The 27,305-nt window shown below is 48.5% G+C and overlaps 1 protein-coding gene and 1 pseudogene across 3 annotated transcripts in view; one reads left to right on the forward strand and one right to left on the reverse strand.

Moving 5' to 3' along the window:
- Positions 1 to 27,305, forward strand: part of RASL12 (RAS like family 12) — a 67,839-nt gene that overhangs the window by 22,015 nt on the left and 18,519 nt on the right. The window contains exons 1-3 of one of the 3 annotated variants that reach the window (XM_075007115.1): positions 13,149 to 13,363; positions 14,022 to 14,147; positions 21,965 to 22,021. In XM_075007115.1, coding sequence (XP_074863216.1) covers positions 14,030 to 14,147; positions 21,965 to 22,021 — 175 coding nt within the window. In that variant the 5' untranslated portion in view covers positions 13,149 to 13,363; positions 14,022 to 14,029. Of the gene's footprint in view, positions 1 to 13,148; positions 13,364 to 14,021; positions 14,148 to 21,964; positions 22,022 to 27,305 lie in introns of those variants that run through there. The other 2 variants (XM_075007116.1, XM_075007114.1) reach the window with 2 other exon arrangements.
- Positions 532 to 7,034, reverse strand: LOC142019846 (NADH dehydrogenase [ubiquinone] 1 beta subcomplex subunit 8, mitochondrial pseudogene; annotated as a pseudogene).

A 27,305-nucleotide genomic window follows, 5' to 3' on the forward strand; every position in this document is an offset into this window, starting at 1 on the left:
TGCAGGATTTGGTCTGTATCTATAATCCAGACTATATTACTCTCAGAGAAACACTATTAAGAGTAATGGACCAAAATGAAGAAACTGAAATGAATAAAAAGGCATTTCAGACATGTAGGGTGAAATTTTGGCTTTTTTGTAGTCAATAGGAATTTGCCATTGACTTCAGTGGAGCCAGTATTTAATATATAATACTTTAGAGAATGTTAACTGCCTGAAAAATAGTATGTAAGTGCGAAACAGAGCTAATCAAAAATACTTCTTGCATCCCATCATATAAAGAGATACAAATTGATAAATATGTACTTCAACAATTTAAGAAAATCTATTTTGGCCAGGATAGCTACCGCCACTTGTTCAGGGTGGTTTAATTGTGCTGTCAGGAAAGCTCTTGCCTGTTCCCTGACCCCCAATATATTTTATTAAGAGTAAGTGTCCAAGAAAACAAGTGGTTAGTGCATCCTGTGGTGACCACTCTGGAGACCCCCAGTGTGAGTGTCCCAGGAGAGGAGCTATATTTCCATGCATCTTTCAGATGTCCTAGTTCTTTACCTCTGGGGTCTCTCTGCAGGGATCACCCCCTTGCTCCAGGTACTGATAATTGTACCAATATGGCTTTGGTTCCACAGGCCTGGAGGATGGGTACATTTCTCCCAGAGAAAACATAACCAGCATGAAGCCAAGAAGGAGGAGCAAGTGCTCCTGCCTGGTGTTCCGGGTACTGCAGTGGGGAGGGGTAGGTGCCAACACGGGTCCGGAGAAACCTGTCAAAGCGCCTGGGCAACGAGCAACTTCTCTCCCCAGTTTTGCCTCACACCTGGATCATCCCACTGATACCAGGGGTCTCCCTCGTGAAGTTGGGGATAATCACCACACCCCATGTCGTCATCTGCGTGAGGCTCATAGCCCTCCATGTTGTATTTCTCAGCAGTAGCTGTCCTTTCCCTGGGAGCCTTGAGGTAAGGTCCAGGCATCAGGGTCTGGGGCAAAGCCGAAGTTGCTCAGGCCCCCAGCCGGGCTGCTTGGCTCCCTGCTGCCCCAAGCAGGGCTGCTACCTGCAGCCAGAGAGCTCCGAGGGCCACGGCCATCAGCTCCCCTCTGCACACACTAGAGCACAAGCTACACAGAAGATCTTATTGCAAACAAGCGAAAAAAAAGCCCAACCCCCATACAGCAAAAGCTGCACCACCCAGAAGCAGCAGCGGGAACAGTGCTTCGTCAGTGCAGGGGAAGCTGTCCCAATGGCAACGTGCGGGGAGAGCAGAGGGCCCTGCACGTACCCAGCGCTGCTCCTGGGCTCTGCCCGAGGGTGGCACAGTGCAGTGGCAGTAGCCAGAGCAAAGGGTCCCCGTGGGGGGAATTCACCCCGTCGGGGCTCTCCGGGAAGCAGGAAGACTCCAAGCCCCTTTTCCACATCAGCATCCAGAACTTCCTCACCCTCATTGTCTTTGGCTGATCTCCCTTCGGGCTGTCAGTGAAACTAACCACCTGCAATTAGCGCATGTTAATTTTTTTAGCGTGTTTATACTGCCGCGCGTTAATCACAGGCGTTAGTGCGCATCAGTGAACAGCCCGAGTTTGCATCTCAGCATTGCCCTGGCTCTGAAGGGGACTGGGCGCTCTAGCACCCTGGAGGTAGGTAGAGCTCTGTCAGTATCTCTCTGGATCACCGCTGGCCAGTCTGCAAGAGAACTAACTCCCCCCCGCTCGTCAGCCTCCACTCTGCCTTCACAACTCTGCTGCCTGAATTCAGCTCTGGCCTGTGTGGAACCGTGTGGACCCAGGCTGACAATTTGGCAGCGGTGATTTGGAGTAGCCCAGAAACGATGCGGTTGGACTGTGTGTGTGCAAGAGGCACCTCAAGGCCTAGCCAGTGCACTAACCTCCCATTCAGGGGTACCGGTGGGCATGGGAAGCACTGCTCTGCAGCCCCACCAACTGGCTAGTTAGGAACAGCACGAGCTGAACTGCTCCAGCATTCTCCTTGCTGGCAGCCGGGGGGAGGTTGCGTGTTTCTTTCATGGCCTTGGGCTTTGCTCACGCCCTCTCTCAGTGCGTCAGCCTGCAGTGGGGGCAGGCAGATGTAGGCCCATGGGTATAGCCAGAGGTCAGGCACGTGGGCTGAAAAGGCCTTGCACTGCGTGTGGGGGAGGCGGTGGAGAGACGAAAATAGAAATTGGGAAAGAAAAGCTCTGTGACTGCAGCGCAGTGGAGGGAGAAGAGGAAAATTACCACGCGCAATTAGAGGCCATGGGATCGGTGCTCTGCAGAGCCCCTGGGAGCCACTCCTGACCCCACCCCACTGGGTTGCCGTACCGTTTTTGCAACCTCCCCAGCACCTGCATCCACCCTTATGTGGCTTTTCCCTTCCTCCTTGTTCTTCTGCCTCTCCTGAACAACAGCCCCTTGTTGACAGCACCTGTGCTTGAAGCTGGCCCTGCTTTGTCAGGTGCACTTAGGCTTCTGCATGCAAAATAGAATAAGATGCATATGCATCTCCTCCTTCCTTGTTCACCGGTGTTGAAGCCAGTTCGGAGTGGTCCTTGGTTGCAAAGCCGTCATGATCTGTGTGGCATGTTATGAAGTTAATGTAATGGAATAATTTGCATGTGGGCAAATAATTTGCGTGAAGGCATATATTTCAGTTTATGGTTAACATAAGGAATGGCAATGGGAGGGCATGGAAGGTTGGGATGACTGCTAAGTTAGATGGAGGAAGAGTCTGCTGTCAGGTACTATTTGGGGAGCTGGTTGCTGGAGTATTGTTGGGCTGAGTGTGGGCCATGCTGGGCCCCTCGTTGGTCCTTTAGTGAGAAGAGTAGCTCTGTTTCACCAAAGGGGTTGAAACTTGGCTCTTTTCAGAAGCAGAACCCAACTGGAACATTGCAAAAGTCTCTGCGAAGCAAAGCCCCAAACATGTGTTCTGCTGGAGCAAACGGTTCGTTTCACTCATGGTCCATTCTGCACCGTAATTGACAATACGCTGCCAGAAGCCGGGAGGGAAAGATGGTCTGGAGCTTGTTCAGATTGAATTGTTCTGCGCACTCCCCTGAAGCGCTGGTGCTGACTGTTGTCAAAGAGGGGACACTGGCTCAATGGGCCATTGGTCTGGCCCAGTAGGGCGGCTCTGAGGTTCTTAAAGCAAACACAGAGCAACAATATTTTAAGGGGCGAATGATTTCAAAATAATCACGTTTGGCTCCATTTTGCACCGGCGGAGCTTTTTGCCTTCTGGCTTTCTTCCCAAGGGGGATTCCAAGAAAACTGACTCAAGTTCAGAAAGGCTGCATCTACGCTAGCAAGTTCTTTCAGAAGTCGGGGACAAGTGGGCTCATTGGCCTGCACCTCCCGCAGTGCACCCTCGACATCACAGCCCCTGCCCCAGGTGGGAAGGGGAGCTGGAGAACATGATCGTCCAACATCTGGATGGAAGCCAGCAGTTGCTCTCCTGCCATAAGACAGCTTGCTGCAGCTGCCACGCCAAACCCAAGGGGAACAGCGGTGGCTATAAAGCTGTAAAACCAGGATGTGCTATTTCCTGGTCCCTGAAACATGGGGCAGAAGAAGCAGACCCAGCCTTAGGGCAAGGTGAGTGAGGTGGTTGCCTTGTGCCCCGCACCTTTAGGGCCCTGCACTCCAATTGACTATAGCATCCACCAGCTGAGCCCTTCTGGGCCAGCTCTGAGAAGGAGAGGATAGTGGTGCCCCACTCAGAGCACAAAGGCCGGCCATTCCTGAGCACTCTGCACTGCCACCGAGGTGCCACTGAGTACCACGGCGTTAATTCTTATGCTCAGACCTCGCTGGATTCTTGCCAGAAGAGAGCTGGTGCATTACAAATAACAGCTGTTTTGTTTTCTCCTCAGGCAGCTTCTATGTCCTGTTAAGGTTGCCATGGTAAAAGGCATAACAGGGATCCATCCCGCCGGTTAACAGCTGGAAGAGGGGCAGCTGCCAAAGACTTGCTGTTACACTTCTAAAATTATGGCTACAAAAACATCTCCCAGTGAAAGAGCCCACAGCAAAGGCCGTGCGTTCTCCCGCCCTGTCCCTGGAGCACTGTGCAAACCAGGGACGAGACTTGAGGAAGAACACTTCCAGCGGTCTCTGTTGTTGCACTCCAGAACACAGTGTTGCTACCTGGATAAACAGCTACGCCGGGGAGCCCTCTGAGCCGATGCAAGGCAGAACAGGAAGTGAGGATTCCTAGGGTCTAACCCCAGTTTTGCCACTGTCACCTTGGGCAAGCCACTTCAATCCCCGAGTCAGAGACGACCTCAGATAATAACCCTAGAGCTTGGACTTCCCCCTGCTGGTGAGACTCTGCCACTTCCCTGCACAACCTGCATCACACCGGCATGGTGGCATGGCTGCCAGTGTATTCTGACGGTGCTGTGCTATAGGAAGCTGCTATAAGTTCAAGCAGGCTGGGCTGCTGTAACTTACACTGGCGGCTCCCAGCTTTGCCCAGGACGTGCGGGTGGGTGGGGTACAAAGGTGGCTTAGAATTACTGTTGCCCCCTAAGATGGGTGGCAGGGGCTGAGAGCTGCAGCTCCAACTCTGGTCTCCCTGTTTAAAATTAGTCCTGGTGTAAGCAGATGTAAATCCATCTCCTTGTCCTCAAAGCAGGTAGCTAACGTGAATTACGTGCCACAGTGGGTTGTGGGGAGCATTCCATCATGTTCAGCAGCTGGCGTGGGAGTCTCAGGTGTGCTAAGTGCAGGTGAGGAAGGGGTGGTGGTTGTTTTGCTGTTCGTGGTTCATTGCCTTTCGTGGCCATAGTCAGAAGGGGATGCAGCTGATTGTGCGCACCTGTTCCTGTAGCGAGATGAACTCTGAGCTCCAGCCAGGCTGAGCCGTGTCTATTTACATAGATATGTGACCTGCTAGAGTGAGGAAAATGCTTTTCAGTGGCCAAGAGTATTCAGAACATTCCCTTGAAAAGACCATGGGTGCCTGGCCAGGAGTAGCAGTGAGGGGAGCTGAGCAGCTGGATTGCAGGTTCCATGGCAGCAGGTCAGGACTAAGAAGGAGGGAAGGAGCAGGGGGTGTTAGTTTCAATCCTGAGGTAATATTTATGTGGAGCGGGGCAGGAGGGTCCATACTGGACTGGCTGGCTTGTTTGCTTTGTTCTGTTAGAGGCTTACAGGAGTGAAATCAGCGATGTCTTCTGGGGCAGCTGGGCTCGTTGGCTCTGCTGCACAACAGCACAATGCGGTCGTTAGCTAAGTAGCACCAGTGGGAGGAGGACAAAAGGGACTCATCTGAGGATGGCTTCTCAGGCTGGTGACCTTCAGTCTTTCCTTCGAAGAAAAGAAAGCCCCCCCTCTGAAGACGAAGTCAAATCTGAGGCGATGTCGAGACTGCAGGCTTCGGCTCGGGGGGGCTCCCGACAGACATCTGCCGCTCTGGGATCCTTCTGCCGACATCCGTGTCATCCTGTTCCACGAAGAAGAAGGAATGTGTTGGCAGAGGGGGTTTTCCCAACATTTGGCTCCGTGTAGGTGGGCCAAATGTTGGGAAAGCCTCTCCAGGCAGAACTGTCGGCAGGAGATACGCAAATTGCACAATGCACTTGCGTATCTTTTGCCGACAGATCTCTTCAGTCTCGACCCAGCCTAAACTGCAGCAGCAGGACTTTTTTTGGAATGTTGAAATAGGCAGTGGAGCAAATGTTTGCTTCTTAGCAACAAAAAATGTTGTTCTGAGTTGACTTCGGTTCACCATGAGGCTTACAATGAAGCCAGGTCCGTCTTATTAATAGATTTTAAGGCCAGAAAGGGAACTGTTCCTATCGTGCAGCCTGACTTTCTGCCTAGCACAGGCCAGAGAATTTGACTGAGAAATTCCTGTGCCAAGCTCAACGCTTGCAGCTGAACAAGAACATGTCTTTGAGGAAGACGGCCAGTCTTGATGGGAGACCCCACATGATGGAGAATTTCCCACATTCCTGATTAGTCTGTTCCAACGGCCATTTATCCTCAATCTTAAAACCATGCCTCTTATGTCCAGCATCAGCAGCAGAAGGAAAGTGAGACAAAGCAGGAGGAACTAGAGGTCTGACAAATGGAAGGATCCTTCCCTCTCTGCAGAGAATAGCAGCTCTCTCCCAAGAAGTGCAGAAATCTGTTCACATGATCCTGCTTCTTTCTTAAAGGTGGGATTTGCTGTCAGTCTGTCACCCAATGAGCCTCTTTCATCTAGAGGGGGCGCTCAGCAGTTTTTCCCCACATTCCTGGTGTCTGCAGAGGAAGTGGGGTACGGAATCATAGATTTGTAGAACACTAGAACTTGAAGGGACCTGGAGAGCTCATCAAGTCCAATATCTTGCCCTCACAGCAGGACCAAGCACCATCTAGATCATCCCTGATAGATGTCTATCTAACCTGCTCTTAAATATCTCCATTGATGGAGATTTCACAACCTTCCTAGGCAATTTATTCCAGTGTTTAACCATCTGACAGGAAGTTTTTCCTAATGTTCAACGTAAACTTCCCTTTCCATTTCAGAGGGTACTGATCTGGATCCTCTGGGATTTTATATTCATGTTGGATCCAAACAGGACTTGGTTTTTGATTCTGACCTGCAAGCAGCCAAAAGGGCCTGAGACAAAATCTTACCAGAACTTCTCAGGAGATTATAGTTTAATTGAATCAAAACCCCAGCACTGCTACCTTACAAAGTAAGGAGAGAGTAATCATTTAGCAGAGACTTTCTGTATCTTTGCATCATCAGCTCTTTGCCTCATTTCAGATCATAAAGGAACAATAGATCTCCCCCAGCCCTTGTTTCTTCTCTCTCCTGTGTCTACCCATACATATCTCACTAAAGCAGTCTTGGGGAGATGGTAGTTTTGTAGGACAGACACTTCCTCCTCCGGACCTGAAGAAGAGCTCTGTGTAACTCAACACTTGTACCTTGTGCCCAGAGGAGTTGGTCCAGTAAGTCCTATTACATCACCCATCTTTTCTCTCTGACGCTCTACAAGAGTCATGCCATTTTCAACGAACACACTCAACCTATTGACATCCATATCCGATGGCCTTATTACATTATTCTGATATATCATATTTTGTCTTCTCTGGCTTCCTTCGAGGCTTTATGTAGCCACTCAAAGTCTGTCTACAGTCAGCTTTGTGGCTTGAAGTTGGATGATGGCAGGGCCTGCTGATCTATTAAGAGAACGTCAGTCTTGTATAACCCCCATCTGTTGCATTGTAGCATATTGTTCTATGATTCAGAATGGGAAACAACTACCTGACTCGATTACAAAAAATATGACAGGTTTTCATTGGTCCACCGATTCTGAGGCTAAAAGAGATCATAGATCATCTGCTTTGACTGCCTGCAACACTGTCCAGAGCACTTCCGCTGAAATAACACCTGTTTGAATGAGAGCCAATCTTTTAGAAAAAACATTGGGCTGTTCCTCGTTGTTAAAATCTCTGCATAGCAGGACCCAAATCTTATCACTTTGTGCTATTGACCTGGTTCCAGTCCTGGTCAGTTTCAATCCAAAAGAAGATGGATGAGTTATCACAGTTATAACTGCATGTCATGCTAGCCCTAATGCTAAAGGTCCCAGCTAGTGATGGAGAAGCCTGTATACTAAGGGGAACCAAGTGACACTGAAGCACATGGGGGGAACTCAAATGAAGGGTCAGAATGCCCCAAATCTCTAAAGCCAAAGCACACCGTCAAGTGAGAGTCAGAATAACTCTGTAAAACGTCACCTCTTGGTGCTATGGAATCAGGTTCCAGCTTTGGAACATGCACCAATTTGTCCTTTAACTTCCTGGGAGTGTGTAGCATCACAACCGGAAGACAGAGAATATACTGTTTTGCCTGCAAGGGTGTCCGCCCCACCATCATGGGCAGCAGAGTGCAGTGCAGTGATTTCATGGGACCACGTTAGTTTTGTCTCTTGAGGGCCATGAGATTGCAGGTGCAAAGTTGGGGTCCGATCCCAAGAGTCGCTGATGATCCTTAGTGCTCGTTGTTGTGCTGAGACCGGAGGGGAAAAGAGGGCCCTACAGCCAATCAAACCTTATAAAAAGAACAACGGATTATATTCCACCCACGTAGAGTGTGAGACTTTGCAACTGGGATGGTGCTCTTTACCAGAATAGACAAAGGGTGTTTTCACTGGCACCTTTGCTGTGGTTTGACATTTGGTGGACTGAACCTATTTTGTGAGTCAGAAGAAATATGTCTGGACTTTTCTGTATCACGCATGTGTGGATGTTCAATCAAGAACTGCACTGGTTCAACAGGGCAGGGTTTTCCACTGGTTTCAGTGCAACTCTGCTAATTTACATCAGCTGAGTTCAGATCAGTGAGCTGGTTTTCAGTGAATCGAGCCCCTTAATAAATGTTTACGGTCAAGGTAAACATTTCACCTAAGTGGTCTAATTTCACCTAAGTGGTCTAACTGCTGGACTTCACTTGCTTTTTTTTTTTTTTTTTTGGTATTATTAACTCAAATATCAGAGCAGCTGGGAACCAAAGATACGATGTGTGTTGTGATAAGAAAGCAATCCGAATAGCGGTGCTACTACAGGTTGAACCTCTCTAGTCTGGTACTCTCTGGTCCGGCAACATCCATAATCCGGCATGATTTTAGTTAGCTGGACAAGCACTTATTGGTGTAGCCAAGTTTCTCACTGTCCCATAAAGTTTGTTTCCAGCCACCAGTTCTGGCTCTCAGTGTTCTGTGTTGTTATTTACCCCTAAGTGTCGTCTAAGAGCCCAGCAAGCAGTGGAAGAGTTGGTAATGCTGCTAGAAAGTATTGACCTCTGTAGCCTGGCAAATTCTCTAGTTCGGCATCAGTCAGGTCCTGATGATACCAAACTAGAGAGGGTCAAGCTGTAGTTTATCAACAGAGCGTAAAACCCTCTTGTAAATGTTGAGCCCAGTCCTGCCTTCACAGAGCTCCTCTGAAATTTGGTATTAATGTCAGTGACAGCAGGGAAGGAACTATTACCTACATAACCACAGCCTCTTCCTAATAATAACACTTGTATAGCTAGCATGTCACATCTTCAAAGTGGATCACAGTCATTCAGTTACATTTTGTCCCAGATGAAAGGAGAAAGAAACTACAACAGTGAGTAGAGAGGCAGCTTGAGTTAGTGGATAGAGCAGTGGCTGGGCATCAAGAGACCCAGATTCTGTGCCTGCCTCTAGTCTACACAGACCAACTGTGTCATCTCAGAGACTGCACTTCTCTTTGTCTTTGTTTCTCTTGTATGTTTTGTCTATGTAGATTGTAAACTCTTTAGCGCAGGAGCAGCTCACTTGGTTGGAAGCATCTTCTGGTGTGTCTCTTCATCATGGTTTAACTGAAGGACTTTGCAAAGCTTTCATATGCACCCTGCCCCACCCCGGGAATCCTGGAGATGTTGCTGGTGAGATTCTGCTAGATTAGTATTCTGGCAAAACAGCTATATAAAGACATGTGCCCCTAAAGGGCTATTTTTGCAAACCCTGATTGTCAGATCTGATATCCGCACAGTGGCGTCTTGCTCATGCTTGCAGGCCGGGCACCCATGGGTCAAAGGAAAACACCCAGCTGTTAGCGTCTAACAGAATTAGAGTTTGGGGATGTAAGCTAAACAAATTCCACCCTAGCCCCTACCACCTTAATCACAGGGGAATTTTATGGTGATCTTTGGAAGACCTTTTCTAATCATATAAATATTTATGCTGTCCTGCCCCATAAAGTTGTTTTCTTTCCTTGGCTCCAGGAGCGATTAGCACAGCTCTGTCATGAAGCAGCATCTCTCACATGTCGTCTTTGCTTTTGTTGCAGTGATTTATCTCTCCAAATACCTGGCAAGGGCTTACATATGGGGAAAAAAAAAACCCACTTAGCAGCTCTGAACGCTGATTCATTTTAAACATATGCAGCCTCTGTTTCCCAAAAGCCGAGGGCTGTTAATGGCTTCGCCTTGGAGCACCTGTTGCAAAGTGGCAGCCAGGAGCAGATTGTGACTAGTTGTGATGAGGGGCCTGAGGACTGGGGGTCTGTGAATGCAAGGATGCTGCATCCTCTACCCTGTGACCTATGCAAGGACTGAATGCAGTTTTGGTCTCCAAACACACAAGGACGTGGGGCCTTAGCTCAACCAAAGGCACTAGAAATACTGTAGGGATAGGTAGCTGGCACCGTTCTCCTTATAGGGTGTTGTGTGCTCTTCCCTAGGGCACTCTCAGAGGCCTGGTCTACATTCAATTCCTTTGCACTGGGCTGGTGCAAAGTAGCTGTACAGCAGGGGAGCCAGCTCGTTGGGCATTCCCCTAGCACAAGGGCATCCCTAGATCATCTTAAAGTGGGACTACCTGGTGCTTACCTTCAACCCCTGGTGTAAGGACTGTGTTGCTTATCAGGCTGGGAGGAAGATGGCATAGCCAAAGCACTGTTCCCCTTGCTTTGTCCCTGGTTGCATATTAGCCAGTTGTGGTGGCTTAGAACTGGGGACAGGGCCAGCCTAGGACTGGGCCAAGGATCAGCAAGCTACAAAAGGCAACCATGAACCCCTCCGCTGCACCTCCTACAAACAGGACACAGCAGAGCATCTGGGCCTGTCTCTCAGAGCTGGTGGAGAAGCCCAGCCCCCTCCCCCAGACAGGAGGGCACAGAGAAGGGTGCCTGCACATTTTGGCTTTACTGGCTGCCAGGACAACCATAACGCTTGGGGCTCTCAGCACAAGTCAGTTGTTACAAACATTTGGCAAAAAACGATGCACTGAAGCAATGCCACACAAGGCAGGTGGGATGGCCTAATGGTTAGGGCAGCCCTCTGTGGTTTGTCCCCAGTCCTGGCAGTGACTGGTCGAGTCCCTTGTCCTCTTTGAGTCTTAAGTTTTCCTCCTCTCTATGAAGGGGTGTATGGGCACAATACTACCCTCACGGGGCGCTGTGAGTCTGAATTAATAAATAGCTTTGAGGCCCTTCAATGGTGCCACCAGGCAACCGCAGCTGCGTGCTACTCATGTACCACGGGTTGGGGTGATTGGAGTGGCAGCTTTTGGGGGTCTGCCTTTGAAGCCCATGAAATAGGTTCCATTGAAGCCCATGAAATCGGTGTGAGGAAAAGGCAGAATGAGATCACAGTCGCCTGCTTTGACCTCCCAGGAGGCCTGGACCCCTTTTCAGAAGGCTGCAGGTGAGTGTTGCTGCCCTGAAGATGGCAGAGCTAAGCCAGCGGAGGGCAGGGCTGTGACAATGGACAAGCAGGTGCCACTGGCCTACATTGTCTTCATGGGGGGACAGCGTCTTTCAGGGTCTGGCTGTGCAGCCCTCGCTCATAGGAACAGTCCCACTGGGCCGGATGCAACGCTCCCTTTGGAGCGACTCCTGAGTTACGCTGGCGTGAGATCGGGGCTGGGCCCACAAGAGGAGCTGTTCGACTAAAGGCTGCAGGATTAGGCCTGTGTTCATTAGGCCTGGTGGCCTGACTCTTCCAGCTCTGTGGCATGTTATGTGGGGGCTTTGCTAAGAGCCCCATAAAGCCCAGGCAGGGCTGACTTTGGGTTGTAGTTGATGGGTGGGAGTTTTGATAAGACTGTTTCATGTGAGCAACTAGGAAAATGAGCCATTTTTACACTGAAGCTGCAGTAATGACCAGTTACCACATTTATCGCAATAGAGGTCGGTGTGAAAAAGGGATACTTCTAGGGCTGGGCCCAGCAAGACTGCTAGATTCCCAGCTCTGAGAAGCAGCTAATGGATGCAGTGCATCTAGCTGATAGCATCACCAGAGCCTGTCTCCAAGGCACAGGCTGGACTGTTGCAATTGGAGACTATTTCTGGCGGGTTTAAAAATAACTCCCTTGTTTTCATGGGTGACAGGCAGAATAATAACTTCGTAATGATGTGTATTAAAAGAGAGCTGTTCCTTCCAAGAGAGCCCAAAGCCAACTGCGACGCAGGAGCCTAGGCCTGCATTCCCTCAAAAGCCCTGTTTGCACAAGACCATGCCTACCTTTGGGGCTGCCATCTTGGTAATATTTATAAAACAGACACTCCACTAGAAGTGTCAGAATCTTCGCTGGTCCATCTCTTCCCCTGTCACATGAAAAAAGAGGTAAACGCCAGCTGAGCTATCAAAGGGGACCGGGTGGATTCATTTTCCAAAGCATTTGCAAGGGCACAGAGGATGCTGCAGCTGTGGGACTCTTTCTGTATGGTAGCCCCTAGATGTGCCACTCAGGGATCTGTTCATGATACCGGACACATGGATAACACAAATGTGGTTCCTGCTCTTCTCCCCACCCCCGCACCCCCCAGTCCAGGTGAACGGAGTCCCATGCTATTGCTTGTGTATGTAGAGAAGCATCCCCAAAATTACTTGAGTCCATTCCTGTGGACCAAAAGCAAAACCTCCCTCGCTACTGAATCTCAGGAGGAATTGAAGGGGTGGAAGGGCAGCTTTGCAGGTAATGCAATGGGCTGCAGCTCAGGGCAACTAAGGTCTTCCCCTCGCTCAGCCAAGGACTTTCTGGGTGACCCACGGCACCCTGATCTTGCTGGGGGGTCTCTGTGTTTCTGCACAGGAGAGGCTAACAAAGGGTGGGCCAGACAGCACCAGGTGCTGAGGAGATGACAGGCTCGTACATCCATATTTATTTATTACACAGCAACTGCTCATCCTTGGGTGGTGGCTGAAATAGTTGCTCGGCTCACGGAGAGCCGTGTGATTTGAGGAGGGCTTGGAAAGGAGAGAGGGTGGGTGTCTAGGGAGGTTTTCCTGCTCCTTGCAGCTGCCTTATGTTAATAACCAGAGTACTAGGTAGGTGTGTGCTGCAAGGATGCTGCGCATCACAGGATGATACAGGGGCCAGGAGTGTGGTACAGATAAGCCTCCAGGGGAGCCACAAGCTGCTGTCTTTTTTTCCCCTTTAATCATGAGCCTCGGAGGCCTTTTCTGCAGGTTTATTTGTTTGCTCTGAGGAAAGTCCTCCGTGCTGATGGGAAATCGCGTCCAGCAGAGCCTGAGTGAGGCGGCAGCTTTCCTTACAAGGAGTTTGGCTGGGACTCAGCTGGCGAAAGTTGCAGGGAGTCAGAGCTCTCTTCCTCCCTGCCTCATTCATTCACGCGCAGGGCTGAGCTCCAGAGCCAGCAGCCATGGGGCCAGCGCAGAGGCTGAGTTCCCAATGATTCACTCAGCTCCTCGGCGGCTGGCTCCTTTCTCTGGATTCGGTGTGTGGGTGCCATGCTGGCCTGGCTGTGAGGAGGCGTTCGAGGGCAAGCGGGGGTGTAGGGGGCAAACCACGGAGCCATGGCTATAAACAACTGAGTCTGCCCGGCCAACTCATCCTCACGCTGTCCCTCATGAAAACCCAGCTCTGACTTCAAGGTGAGAGGACTAATTCATCTTCTGTTTCTAACAGTGGGCAGGGAGGGCACGGGGGAAAGGTCGGTCACAGCCTGGTCTTTGCAAAGCCAGCGTTCATTTGCATGCATCCAGGGTGGGTTCGGCTGAGACTGGGGGGAATCGGAAGGAAATACACGGTAAAACTGAACATGAATTTTTTCCTGCCAGGAGGCGTGTGCTGCGGGGAGGCTGTGCTTGGCAGGGCCTCTGCTTATTGACAGGATGCAAAAGAAATTGCGCTGAGAACAGGAGAGGTCTTTGGTGTTCCTGTCCTGTTCCCTTCTTTGGGCTGGGAGGAAGTTAGTGGTGCCTGCGGTAGGGGATGTTGGAAATTGACAGCCTGTGCTGAAGATGAGTTTGCTGCTGGGAAGGAGAGAGGGAAGGGAGGGAGGGTGAGTGCCTGTCCCCAGTAATGTATGTCCCTGCCCACTCGATGGACCCTGTGCTCTTTGCCCCAGCTGAGGCAGAGACAGGCCTGAGCTGCAGAGTCTGTGGGGGTGGATTGGTGATGGAGCTGGTGGAGAGGGTTACACTCAGTCCTTCCGTAGCTGTGTCGCACAAGGGGTAGCGTGAGCTCCTCTCCAGAGGGGAGTCATCTCCTGGCAACACTCCCATGCTGTCTCCTCGCTCTCTTTGACAGGCAAGAGAATGTCCTCGATGTTTGGCAAGCCCCGGGCCAGCCCCAGCACCACCGACCGTCACCTCCCCAGCCTGCTGCCAGAGTGTAACGTGGCCATCTTAGGGTGCAGAGGATCTGGCAAATCGGGTGAGAAGGACAGAGTCACCACGAGGGGGTGAGGGGGAGCGCCCAGGGTTGGGCTGGGAGGTCATGGGGAAAAACATGTTTGAGTCACCCTCACTTTAGGCAGTTTGGCTAGTGGGTAGGACATGGGACGGGGCTTCAAGGGACCTGGGTTCTCTTCCTGACTCTGCCTCTGACCTGCTGGGTGATGCTGGACAGGTGATGCCACTTTGTTGTGCCTCAGTTTCCCTGCCTGAAGGAGGGGACTTTGATCCTTTATGAAGCACTTGGAGATCCATATAGAAGTTCTTGGCTTCGTTATTATTTCCTTGAAGCTACAGACATAAACCAAAATGCCCCAAATAATCCAGGAACCCAAATATCCCAGACCTTTGTCTCATGCAGAATGAGGGGACAGAAACTGCTCAGTCCGCCCACCCGCCGTCACGCTCGGGAGTCCGTGCTGCCTGCCCAGCGCCCGCGGGCTGCTGGTACTGCTGCTGCTGGCCCTGCTGGAGGCTTGTAGAGGACCATGTGAGCAAGAAGAAATAACACATGGCAAATGGCAGGGAAGATTGGGCCGGCTCCATCCTCCCTGCCAGAGCCTGCTTCCCTGTCGCAGAGCTCCCCCCTTGCCCGCAGCCCCACCCCAATGCCTCTGGCCCAGCCCAGCCTGCTCCCCACACCCACCCCAGTCCCTGAACCCCCACGGCCTGCCGCTCCCCCCTCCAGGTAAGTTAAGGACTTACCACTGGTGCAGCCTGGAGGAGTCGCCCGTACCTCCAGGTGTGCATGGCAAAGCGGTTCCCGCCGTGTGGCGGGGCACCCGCAGCCGTGTGCCCACAGCCATGTGGTCAGGTGCGTTCAGCCACACTCAGCAGCTCCCCCTGCACCCTCCAAACTGTCCCGGCCCACTCCCAACACCCACCCCGGCCTAGGGAGGAGGAACTTTCTCAAGTTCTTGGTGCTCTCTCCAATGGAAGAGCGCCAGGAAACAACAGAATTCCAGCTGAAGTCCTGAAGGCGAACAAGGCTGTGCTCGTCCCCTTCCTCTATGATTTACTCCTGAAACGTTGGAGGGCAGGTGATGTCCCACATGACATGAAGGATGCAAACATCACTCTCCATCAAAACAAAGGTGACAAGTGTGACTGCAAGAACTACCAAGGCATCTCTTTACTGAGCATCACAGGCAGAGCATTTGCCCATGTCATTCTGAAACGCCAGCAAAAACTCACAGATCGAGTCTACCCAGAAACACAACGTGGCTTCAGGGCTGGCAGGTCAACAATGGACATGACTTTCTCACCTTGACAACTACAGGGAAAATGCAGAGAAGAAGGAAAGCCGTTGTTCATAGCATTTGTGGACTTAACAAAGGCGTTTGACACAGTCAGTAGATCAGGACTATACAGGGTATTAACCAAGACTGGCTGCCCACTGAGCCTATTCAAGCTCATAACATCCTTTCACAACAACATGAATGCAGCAGTGCAATATGATGGATCTACATTGGAACTGTTTGCAGTGAACAGTGGAGTCAAACAAGGGTGTGTTCTTGCCCCTACCCTCTTCGGCATATTCTTCTCAGTTCTACTAAATAGCACATTTCAAAACTCACACAGTGATGCATTTCTCCACGGGAGATTGGACGGGTCTCTCTACAACCTGATAAGACTCAAGGCCAAAACTAAAGTCAAGAAAGTCATCATTAGGGATCTCCTCTTCACAGATGATGCAGTTCTCGTCGCTCATAATGAAGACACGCTACAGTCACTGATGGATTCTCTATTCAGAGCCTGCAAGTTGTTTTCCCTTGAAATAAGCATGAAGAAAACTGTTCTATTCACTCAAGGTATACCTCAGTGACCTAATATCATTCTAGATAACAGCCCATTAGATGTGGTTCAACAATTCTGTTACCTTGGACCTACTGTCACCACAAACCCGTCCACGGGCAAAGAACTGAACATCAGAATCAGGAAGGCAGCTACAATTTTTGGCAGACTTATGAAACGAGCATGGAACAATCCTAAGCTGACAGTGAAAAAAAAGGATACTAATCTACCAGGCATGTGTACTGAGTATCCTGCTATGTAGTTCTGAGTCATGGACCACCTACTCGAACCAGGAGAAAAAATTGCACACCTTCGCCACCTCCACAGAATTATGAATATCAACTGGCAAGATAAAGTTTCAAATGCTGATGTCCTGTCAAGATCTGGCATACCCAGCCCCATAGCGATCCTCAACAGCAGAAGACTACGATGGCTTGGTCATGTGAGAAGAAGGGTGACAAACATCTTCCCAAAGAAATCCCCTTTGGTGAACTGTCATGTGGGTTGAGAACAAGAGGAAGACCAAAGCTAAGATTCAAGGATACATGCCAAAAAAGCCATGGGAAAAATTCAGCATTGATCCAACATCCTGGGAATCTACATCATCAGATCGAAATACCTGGCGGTGATTGCTATGACAGGGCACATCATCCTTTGATAGTATGTGTGCAAGTCACACAAAAGAGCTTCGTCTTAGAAGGAAAAACTCTCAGACTCCAGAATTTGGAAATAGACTGACATGGGGTTATTGCAATCGACTGTACACATCCAATATTGGACAGATAAGCCATGAGAGAAGCTGCAGACACCAACGCTGCCCTTAGATCCTCACTGCTGTTGCTAATTGCAGTCTCTCAAGATGAAAAGGGCCATAGTAACAGGTGTGAAATAAGCAAGAAGGTTAAAACTTTGCCCTGCTGCTCCACCTGGTAATAAAGGAGAATTTACCAGGGAAACTCAGCTTTCTCTTGATCCTGGACTTGCTCTGGGGTTCCCAGGCCTCACATGATCATGACCAGGGAACCAAAAGGCAGTGCCCGCTAGTACGTGAGAGGAGAATAGCCAAGTGCTGCTAATGTGGCATAAATTCCCCCAACTGAGATGGAAGTGGCAGATCCTAATGGCTTCAAATGGAATCAGGTCAGTCGTGCTATGGTCTCCAGGGCAGCTGTCCAGGTGAAATCAAACAAAGTTCTGTGGAGCTCCATTGTATCTGAGCATTCATCACAGGGCCAAAAATATCTTGCTGCTTTCACAGCTTTCACGTCAGACACCTGTATGGGCCATCCTGTATAAAATATGGCCCAGGAATCTTCTGGGAGAGCTGCCTTTGGAGAGCAGACCTTTCCTCATTCCTTTCATCCTTCTCCAGATGTGTAAAACCCCACAGAGAAGCAGTGGTAAAGAGGAGAACTAAGGCCCCAATCCAACAGAGTGCTTTTGGGCATATTTAGCTTTAAGCACATTAACAGCTCTATTGAAATCAGTGGCCCTGCTCATGCCAAAATACATCATGCTTAAGTGCTTGCTATGGTGCTATGGACTTAACAGCTGAGAACGGTTAGATCCTGTTTACTGTAACCATTATGACTGTATTTATGTTGTGTGCTAAAGAGTAAGTGAAATAGGTTTTGCCTGTTGACAGTTGGTAGGCTCTGTAGTACGTAGCCAATTTTCCAGCACAGTCTGTTCCACCAGCACACAATTATTCTCACTGAAATCAATACACATGGGCAAAACAAGAAATTTGCTCACTAGAAATCCTTGGGAAAGTTGGGTGAGTCTGTAGTGGGGCATTGCTTCTCTCTCGAATGGCATTTTCTTCATGTTGGCATTTAAACAGTTATGAGTAGAACTGAGTGAATAATAAATATGGGTCCAAATTGAACTGAAACTGTTATTTTCAGGAGGACTTTCCACAAAAACAGTTCACTTTCGTGTTTTGTTTTGGGTGGCTTTCTTCCTTTTTATTTTTATTATCCCAAATTTTTAAACAAAATATCATTTGGAATTGAAAAATCAAAACGAAAATGTTAAAAATGCTCAGAAAAAAAAAGGACATTTCTACTTTTCCAAGTTTCCTTTTACATTTTATTGTTCAGACAAAACTATTCTTTGAATTTGGCCTGGAAGCAGAACTTATTTCAGAAAAAATATTCAGAAAATGCATTTTTCTCTCCTCAGCTCTTCACTGATTTTGTGATCTCTTCTAATTGTGACTAACACCCTCCTGCCTTCCATTTAAACCCAAAGGACTGGAAAGACCTTTGATTTTATTCATTCCTTTCGTTCACTGAGTGACCCGATTCAGGTGTCCTAATTTCAACATCAACACAATGCTCCCTGTGTAAATTGTGGGGCTCAAATAGCTGCCACTTCCTTGTTCAAATGTCTCTTGCATTCTTTGAGAAGAGCACTTATTGCTCTGATTCCTCTTAGCACACTAGCCGAGTACTAAGTTCAACACATAACAAGCAGCAAAATTAACCAACTCAATATCAGGCTGGATCCTGCTGGCCTTACACAGACCAAGCGCCCATTGATTTGGGTTATCATTTGTAACAACTCTAAGATGCATTGGTGCTGCGCTTAGTACAGGTTGAACCTCTCTAGTCTCATGCTCTCTGGTCTGGCAATATCTGTGGTCCAACATGATTTTAGTTAGCCGGATGTCTCTTATCCTGGGTGTGGCCATGTTCCCACCATCCATAAAGTGTGTTTCCAGCCATCAGCCCTGGCTGTCAGTGTTCTGTGCTGTTATTTAGCTCTAATATCCCTGTCAGTGTCTTCTATGAGCCCAGTAAGCAGTGGAAGTGTTGGTAATGCTGCTAGGCAATATTGACCTCCCATAGTTCAGCAAATTCTCTGGTTTGGCACCAGTCAGGTCCCAATGATGCCAGGCTAGAGAGGTTCAACCTGTACAATTATATTGTAAGCTACTGTAGCTGTCCCAAAGAACTTACAGTCCAAGTAATTTTATGAGTTAAGCAGGCTGAAGACTGCAGGATCAGTTCCAAGTGCCCGATATATAATGCATCTTTATCTTCTTTCATATGTTACACAGTCTATAGGATAGTAACCCTGTAATCGACCTCCCTTTATATGGTGCTCTGCGTCTGTAGTTTGCAGGTGCTCTATAAAGTGTAATTTCCCCCATTTTATAGACAGGGAAATTAATGCATTTGTAAGGCTGATGGACCAAGGTCGCTGACAAACAGGAATGAACCTGTGCCCTTAGGGCCTAAAGCAATGTGTGCTACCACATGAGCTGAATGCCAGCTGGCTTTCAGTCAAGGCTGTAGAGCAGAGATTTCGCATTCTCTTGTCTGTGGTCTCAGTGCCTCTGGTGTTACAGACAGAAAAGGGAAGTGACATAACTAATACCACACTACAGAGCATATGCCACACTGGGACTAGAACTGAGGTCTCACAAGTACCAGCTAGAGGCTCAGGTACATGGTCACACCCTCTGCTGCACAAGCATGCCCATGAGGCAGGAAGCAATGAGCAGTCATTTGAGGTGGCTGCATTGCACACAAGTGGCCAAGCTGTTAATGAGTCATGAAGGTCTTCTCAAAAAAAGGCCAGTAAACACTTTGTATTACAACCCCTGGCCCCAAGATAATTCCTAGACTACGGAGCAGGGAAGGTGTTGGAGAGACTTTTCAACACTTGGATGGGGTGTGTGTTTTGGGTAACTCGAGTGCCTTTGTATTGCAGGTCTGACCACAAAAGCCATGGAGAGGGAGGAAAAGAACTGTAGCTAACATGTCCGAAAAGGCTTCTCTATGGCTGTGTCTACACTGAGCCCTAGTGCCGACAGTTTGATGCAAATAAGGAGTCTCGGAAATGCAAAATGGTGGCTTATTTGCATACTTATGTCAATAATGTACGTATTTGTGAGACTAATTTGCATAATTGCAGCAGAACTCAAGCTGTGTAGATGTGGTTCTGATGCAAAAACCCCCTTTCTTGGCAGCCCCTCATACCTGGGGGTGCTGACAAAGGGGGTTTTTGTTGGCAGAACCACATCTCCAGGGCTTGATTTTTGGTGTGACCATGCAAATTAGCCTCATGAATGTTTACATCAGTCACAAAAACATGCAAATAAGCAGCCAGTTTGCATTTTCGAGACTGCTTATTCGCATCAAACTGTCGGCACTAGGGCTCAGTGTGGACACAGCCTATATGAAGAAGACCAGAGCTTTGGAGTCTAATCTGCAGTGGTGGAAAGGTCCCAGTTCCAGCCCCTCAGTCTCTCTAGTGCAGGCTGCACACTGCCCAGCCGGTATGCAGACAGTTGTGAGCTGTGGCGCAGGAGTGCTGTGGAAGGAATGCTGGTTAGCCATGTTCAGCGTGAGCACTTGCTGTTTGAATCAGTGTTACAGCTCTGAGTCAGGCTATCCTTGGACAAGATGGTTGCTATGGGCCCTGCCCCGTTAGGGCCCTGTGATCCAGCCAGCTGGGCCCCACTTTCAGCATGCCATCTTGGCCCCACCCACCCACCAGCTGGGCCTGCTGTCAGCATGCCACCTCGAGTCCCACAAACTCTTTGGCTGGACCTGCCCCCATTCACGACAGCCTGAAAGGCTCAGGCCCCAGGAGCTTTGCTGAACAGGGCCGGGTGTGAAGGTGAAGTAGTTGTTCCAACGTGCTGCCAAATCACAGCCTTTATTTCCTTGCCCCAAACAACAAGGCAAGAGAATCAGGATTGCAAATAGCCACACCCCTGTTATGGGAGGAAATAGTGAGAGAGGCATCAGACACCAATGGGTGCTGAGCCCACAGTTAGTGGTGATGATGATACCCCAGTTACAAGGCCAGGATCTATATCTGCAGAGTCCAATGGCAAATGGACAGAGTAAGTGGAGGGCGGCAGGGCTGCGGGTGGGGGAGGAAGTACCACATTTGACGGAAGAAGGCGCTGTTTTGGGAATAGGTCATTTTTAATAAATAACCCGCTGGTGCCTGGTAGAAGGTGGTCGTTGGTTCGGAAGGGTCACATAATCCTCATGGAGCTAGATTGGCAGGCAAAGTTCAGGGCAGCAGTTAGACGTGCGCAAGGATGACGATTATCACGTGGAAAGTATGGTCCCGCATCTTCCAGCTTCCCTTATCCGGCTGTGAAACACTGCATCCAGTAGCTGAACATAACTAAACTCAAAGTCATCCCTGAATTTCTGGCTAATGCAAATTGGCTAGAAATTATTCTGTCTCTAGTTGTTCAGTGCCTTTCCAGGCAGCCTATAAAAAGGGTCTGAGACTATGTCCTGGGACAACAAAGGACAACTCAGAAACACCACAGGATCCTGTGCTTTTCCAGGCACTACCTGCTGTGCATTTTAAACGCACTCAGGTTCTGCAGCTAGGCCTCAATGGCATTATTTGGCCTGCAGCTTAGGACTGGTTTGTTCCTGACACTTGGCAATAAGAGAAACTATGGGCTAAATCCTTCTGTTGGCAGGATCACTGGAGGGACGCTGGAGCCACTTCTCAGCTTGTTCACATTGCTGTAGCGCCGCTGACTGATGGATTTATGCCCATTCTCAGCTAGTCAGTGTCAGAGGCTGGATTAGAATGTAGAAGTTGTTGCTTCCCTGTCCTGTGCTCAGACCACATCACTGAAAAGTTCCTATGGGAAGTGTGTTGGTGGGAAAAGTGGGCTGCCGAGAGTTTTCAACAATTGGATCAGGTGTGTGTGCTGGGTAATTCGAGAGGCCTTTCTACTGCTGGTCTGACCAGGAAGGCCATGGAGAGGGAAGAAAACAGGGTGCTTTATATTCTGCTCAATAGTTTGTATCACTCCATAGATGGGACTGCTGGGAGAGCAAGAACAGTCACTGGGATGCTTTAATTTCATGAGCAGAATGAAACAGGCCCACAAACTGTGTCCAAGGGAGAATTTGTCCATTTGGCTGCATGAGCGACTTGCGGCCGGTGTGAAGCTGTTGCACAGGTGCGAATGAAACAGAGACTAAACAAACCTCATTTCACCTTTTACAGCGCTGACTGTGAAGTTCCTAACCAAGAGGTTTATAAGTGAATATGACCCCAATTTGGGTAAGACATTTTCTTTGCAGTTATTTTTCCCTGGCTTGTCATCTGCATGCCATTGCCTGGAACACTTGTTTGCCTGCCCTATCATTGCTGTGATTTAAAGCCAAGCGCTTCGTTTATGCAGCTTTCTTTAGCCAGCTGTTACCAAGCTGGCCTTCTACACTAGCATATGAGAAACCTTCTTCTTTTATAAGTGGACAGCACTTCTTTCCTAGGTCAGGGTTTTCCATAAATATGGCATTTAAGACGGGGCGGGACAGGGGAAGTACGGTACAGTACTCTGAAAACAACTAAATACTTAGGAAATATAAAACCATGAAGACTTTACTTTGAAAAAAGCTGATTGAAGCACACTTTTCTCATATGTAAATCTCATTTTCTCTGCACTTTATAGCAGTGCTTCTGAATGTTGTCACTATAAAAGCTTTTCATTCAGAGGTGCGTGCCGATGAAATTAGCTGCCTCTTCGTTGTATTTCTAAGTGCTCATAGAAATCATGGAAACACCAACTTTTATTTGCTATGTAAAAAAAAAAAAATTCTCTGCATTCTTTCCAACCATTGGTGCTTCAGCTTTGCATGTTTGGCCAAGTCTTGCCTTCCCAATGGTCTTATTAGGCCTTCAATGTCAGTTATGAGTTCAGCAGTTTGGGGCAGGTTTGGAGGCAAAATCTGCTTTAGACTCAGCATAAAACTACAGGCTTGACTCTCCTGTCATTGGCACCAGTGTGATCAGGAGTAACTATACAGGAGTCAGTGGGGTTACACAGATGACAGAGCAGAAGCTGCCCAGCTGGTTGTGGGTTAGTGGAAGGTGCCAAGGGTTTACTCAAGAAGGTTGGATTTTTAGATGGTGTAAATGGGCATTGCTCCATTGGATTTACACCAGTTGGGTTCTAGTTTTTTCTGTTGTGTGTTGTGTTGTCTTCTGTTGCATTCACCACTGTAGTATGAGAGTGTTTTCCGGCAGGGCAGTCAGTAATGTAACTAACATTGGTGACATGTTTCTTGCTCTCTCGTTCTCCTACCAGCAAGAGAAATGTGGGCAGGGGAGTGTGTTGTTTTGGTAGGGTGTTTTCTGCATGCACGTGTGGTCACATTGCTCTATATTACATTAGAGGTGGCAGGTCGAAGAAATGCAGCGTGCACTTGCGTGCAGAGGGGGTGTTTACGATGCTCCTTAAATCCTGAGGGAGTTCGCTCCCCCGTCTCAGACCAGCTCTGGCAATGTCATGGCTTCCTGGCAGACAAGACTTACCCATACTGAAGAGAGGTCCAGCATGTCAGAGAAGTGACTCAAATAGATCGTGGGGTTCTTACTTGGTTCAGAAAAAGGGGATTATTTCTATTCTCAGTTCAGCCAAAATAGCAGCAGCAGAAGCTGGAGCTCCAGGGTCCTTTAAAACTCCGGGCCCTGGGGGGCAGCTGTCCCCTTTGGCCCCCTCTTCCCATTGGTGGGCCTGGCTTTCCAGGTGGTATCTTGTTTTACAAGTCGCGTGACTATACTCCTGTGTGGGACAGTTACAGAAAAGAACAGGACCAGGCTGAGAGAGGTGAGAGGACAGAAATCACTGCTCTTGTCCTGGGAGGTTGACTAGAAAGGAAAACTGAAACTGTCATTGCAGGCCGCAGAGATACCCAAATACAAGAAAGACCAGCTTCCACAGTTATGGGGAAGCCCTGGCTGATGAGTCCAGCTAATAACTCTAAAAGAGAGAACCAAAAAGCAGTCCTGGAGCATTTAAAAGACTAACAAAATAATTTATTAGGTGATGAGCTTTTGTGGGGCAGACCCACTTCTTCCAGATCTGAAGAAGTGGGTCTGTCCCATGAAAGCTCATCACCTAATAAATTATTTTGTTAGTCTTTAAGGTGCTACAGGGCTACTTTTTTCTTTTGTGAAGATACAGACTAACACGGCTACCTCTCTGTATCTAAAAGACAGGATGATTTCAGAAAAATTCCTTCTTCAGTCTTCCTCAGGTAAGCAGAAGTCAGCAACTGTGGAAACAGTGGGAATTTGGCCCAGTCAGGGGCTGCAAGTTTCTGCCCTGCAATCGAGAGCCTTTTATCGTATACTCAAGTTCAACAACAAGGGTGACCAGAGATAGGTGACCCCTTTATAAAGGGGTAAAATTCCGCTTGTGTGCAGAGTCAGCACAAGATCTATGTGCTGTTTATGTCCTTACCTCCCCAGCCACCCCCAAGGAAAGAATAAAGAAGTTCTGCCACGGAGAACTAGAGGAGCCCAGTTCCCCCGTGGGATTCACCCACTCAGGGAAGAATGGTCACAAGTTGTCTATTTTTGGTTCCTTCCTGGATCTGCCTCCGGAGTTCTGTGAACTCAGACATGGAGAACAGTTGAAACATATGTAGCTGCCTAGAGTTCATTGGGGTGACATAGAAAGCTGCAGAAGTAAGGACTTGTCCACATTCGTTTGCAAACTCATAACAATTCATAACAGCCTGTTAGAGACCCGAGCACAGCAATGTAGTTATTGCCTGACTGGATTAGACATCTAGTCTCTGACTTCAGAGGAAGGTGTGTGTACTCTGCAGTAGGCAGTGACGGGATAACCTCTCCATAAGGAAAGTTTCCTCCTGACCCCCATTTGTAAGGGGTTGGCGATGGCCTGAAGCATGCAGGTTTCTATCCCTCACATTTTTGCTTTACGATCTGCTATGTGTGGCAAAACCTCTTGAATCTGGATCATCTATTCTGTCGTCTCACCAGCCTGCTCCTCCCCCGTCACCTGCACACCTACTGGCGCGTTATTGTAGAGCAGATCGAATCGTGCGTTAGAATTATGAGATGATTTGTTTTATGCTCCCTGCCCTCCCCTCTACTCGGAATGAAACGACTTTAGAAACCAGTGTTAGGAGGGAGGAAGTAGAGCAAATTTTGCACATGCCGATCTTCAACAAACTTCACAGAAAACCGCCACGCTGCACGCCACTCCGCATTGCTCAGATAACATCAAAATGATGGTATTGCTCAAATAACATCTACCCCTTCAGTACAATCCGGGGGTTCCGTCACCCTTCCAGATGCTATGTGTCTATCAGTGTAGGACTGGCTGCTATTCTATTCTTGCGCAGTGGATTCTCAATTGCCTAGGCATGCCTGGGATAAAGATGGTGACTATTGTATCAATCGTTCCTTACCAGGGAAAATGTTTCAGTTTCTGATCTGCTCCAGCCATGTTTAAGAACTTCAGCTGCAGCCCCCAGGGTCACATTGACTTCCTTCGGCTTTGGAACGATCCCTAAGCGCTTGTTCTGCTCTGAGCACGAACCCAAAACAACACAGTGATTTTAATAAACTTTACCAGAACAGAGCACAGCTTGGCTGCCGAGAACCAGGCAAGAACAAACAGGCAAAGTACCCGATAATGTAACAGATGGAAATGGTTATTCTTTATAACAAGGCCAAGAGAGCAAATCTGGGGCCTGATTTAGTGGCCATGTCCCTGTGAAATTTATTTTCTGTCCTTATCAGGACAAGAGTCACATCCCATGTCCTGCAGTGAGCTCAGCCTGGCCAAAGACTGCACCCACTCAGAGTGCTTTCCATGTGAGCAAAGGAGTTTGCATTGGAACAAAAGTGTGTGACCCAGAGCCCCTTGAAGTCTATGGAGGGACTAACAGTGACTATAGGGTCGAGGCCAGGCCCTAGGAAAGGCAGCTTAAAGAACCAAAGCCTCCCCACAGATTAATTTTTTTCCCCTTGAGGCCTGCTCCAGAGCCCGGGGAAGAGAGTGAAAAGATTTCTGGTGGCTTGTGTATCTGGCCTGTAGTGTGTTTCAATGTCTTGAGTGTGTACCACTCCATGTGAAATGGCAAACTAGCAACTTGGGTAATGTGTTAACTTTGGAAGGAAAATAATATCCCCGAAATGAGCAGCAGATGCTGAAAGCTGGAGATAACTATATTTGCACTGACTGCAGTTAAATGTTCTGGGCATTTTTTCCCCTGAATCTCTGCTTGAGTAATTAGGAGCTATTTTTGTGGGCCCAAATCCAGGACATAATAAAGAACTGCAAATGATTTATTGCGGACATTAGCCAGGAACTGACTGAAGACCTAATAACTCAGCAACTCGTGTTCCTAAAAATCCTTTCCTCAGATCTCGTTCAGGAACTCCTTTTTAAAGAAGGGAGAAGAGAGTGAGAAACCTTCTCATATTTAAAGCCTTTCAAAAATAGGACTATAAATATCTCACTGGAGCAATTGCCAAGCATTGATTTAGTGTTGTAGTTATTTCTTAAGTAATCTTTTCTTCCTCATTTCTCAAGAAAAGTCAGCCACTGCAGTTAACAGACAATTATACCATCAACTCTCCAGCTCCTGATTCTGCATAGCTCACTTTTTGTCAGCAGAACAAACCTTTTCTGAAGATACCAGTACAAGTGCTGGCTGCCTTCTCTCCTGTCAGAGTGCGCACATGTGCAGCTGAGCCATAGGTTTATCACAGAATTATAGAATCTTAGAATCCTAGGGCTGGAAGAGACCTCAGGAGGTCATTAAGTCCAACATCCTGCCCAAAGCAGGATCAACCCTAACTGAATAATCCCAGCCAGGACTTTGTCAAGCTGGGACTTAAAAACCTTTAGGGATGGAGATTCCACCACCTCTCTCAGTAACGCTTTCCAGTGCTTCGCCACCCACCTGGTGAAATAGTTTTCCTAATATCCAACCTACACTTCCTGGTCTGTAACTTGAAACCATTGTTCTGCCATCCCTCGCTACTGAGAACAGATATTTTGGAGCATAAGCTTTCGTGGGCAAAGACCCGCTTCATCAGATGCATGAGTGGGGCGGGGGTGGTGGTTTCAGAGGGGTATTTAAAGAGTGGGGTCCCAGTAACAGGGAGGGCCAGAGCTGTTCGATTCAGCAAGGTGGAAATGGCCCAGTATCGACAGCACTTATCAAAAGAGGAAAAAACAAGTCAGATCAGACAGGGGGATGTGAGCCTTTGTCAGAGTCTAATGGGGAGATATTAGCTCTGGGTCCAGAGAAGAGCAATTAAAATGATTAAAAATCCAGGAATATGACCTGTGAGAGAAGATTAAAAGAACTGGGTTTGTTTAGCTTGAAAAGAGAAGGCTGAGAGGCCACATGATAGCAGCTTTCAAGTATCTAAAAGAGGGTTACAAGGAGGAGGGAGAAAAATTGTTCTCCTTGGCCTCTGAGGATAGGACAGGGAGCAATGGGCTTAAATTGCAGCAAGGGAGGTTTACATTGGACATTAGGAAAGCTTCCTAACTGTATGGGTGGATAAACGCTGG

This window comes from Carettochelys insculpta, chromosome 12, assembly GCF_033958435.1.
Source record: "Carettochelys insculpta isolate YL-2023 chromosome 12, ASM3395843v1, whole genome shotgun sequence".
Taxonomy (NCBI): domain Eukaryota; kingdom Metazoa; phylum Chordata; order Testudines; family Carettochelyidae; genus Carettochelys; species Carettochelys insculpta.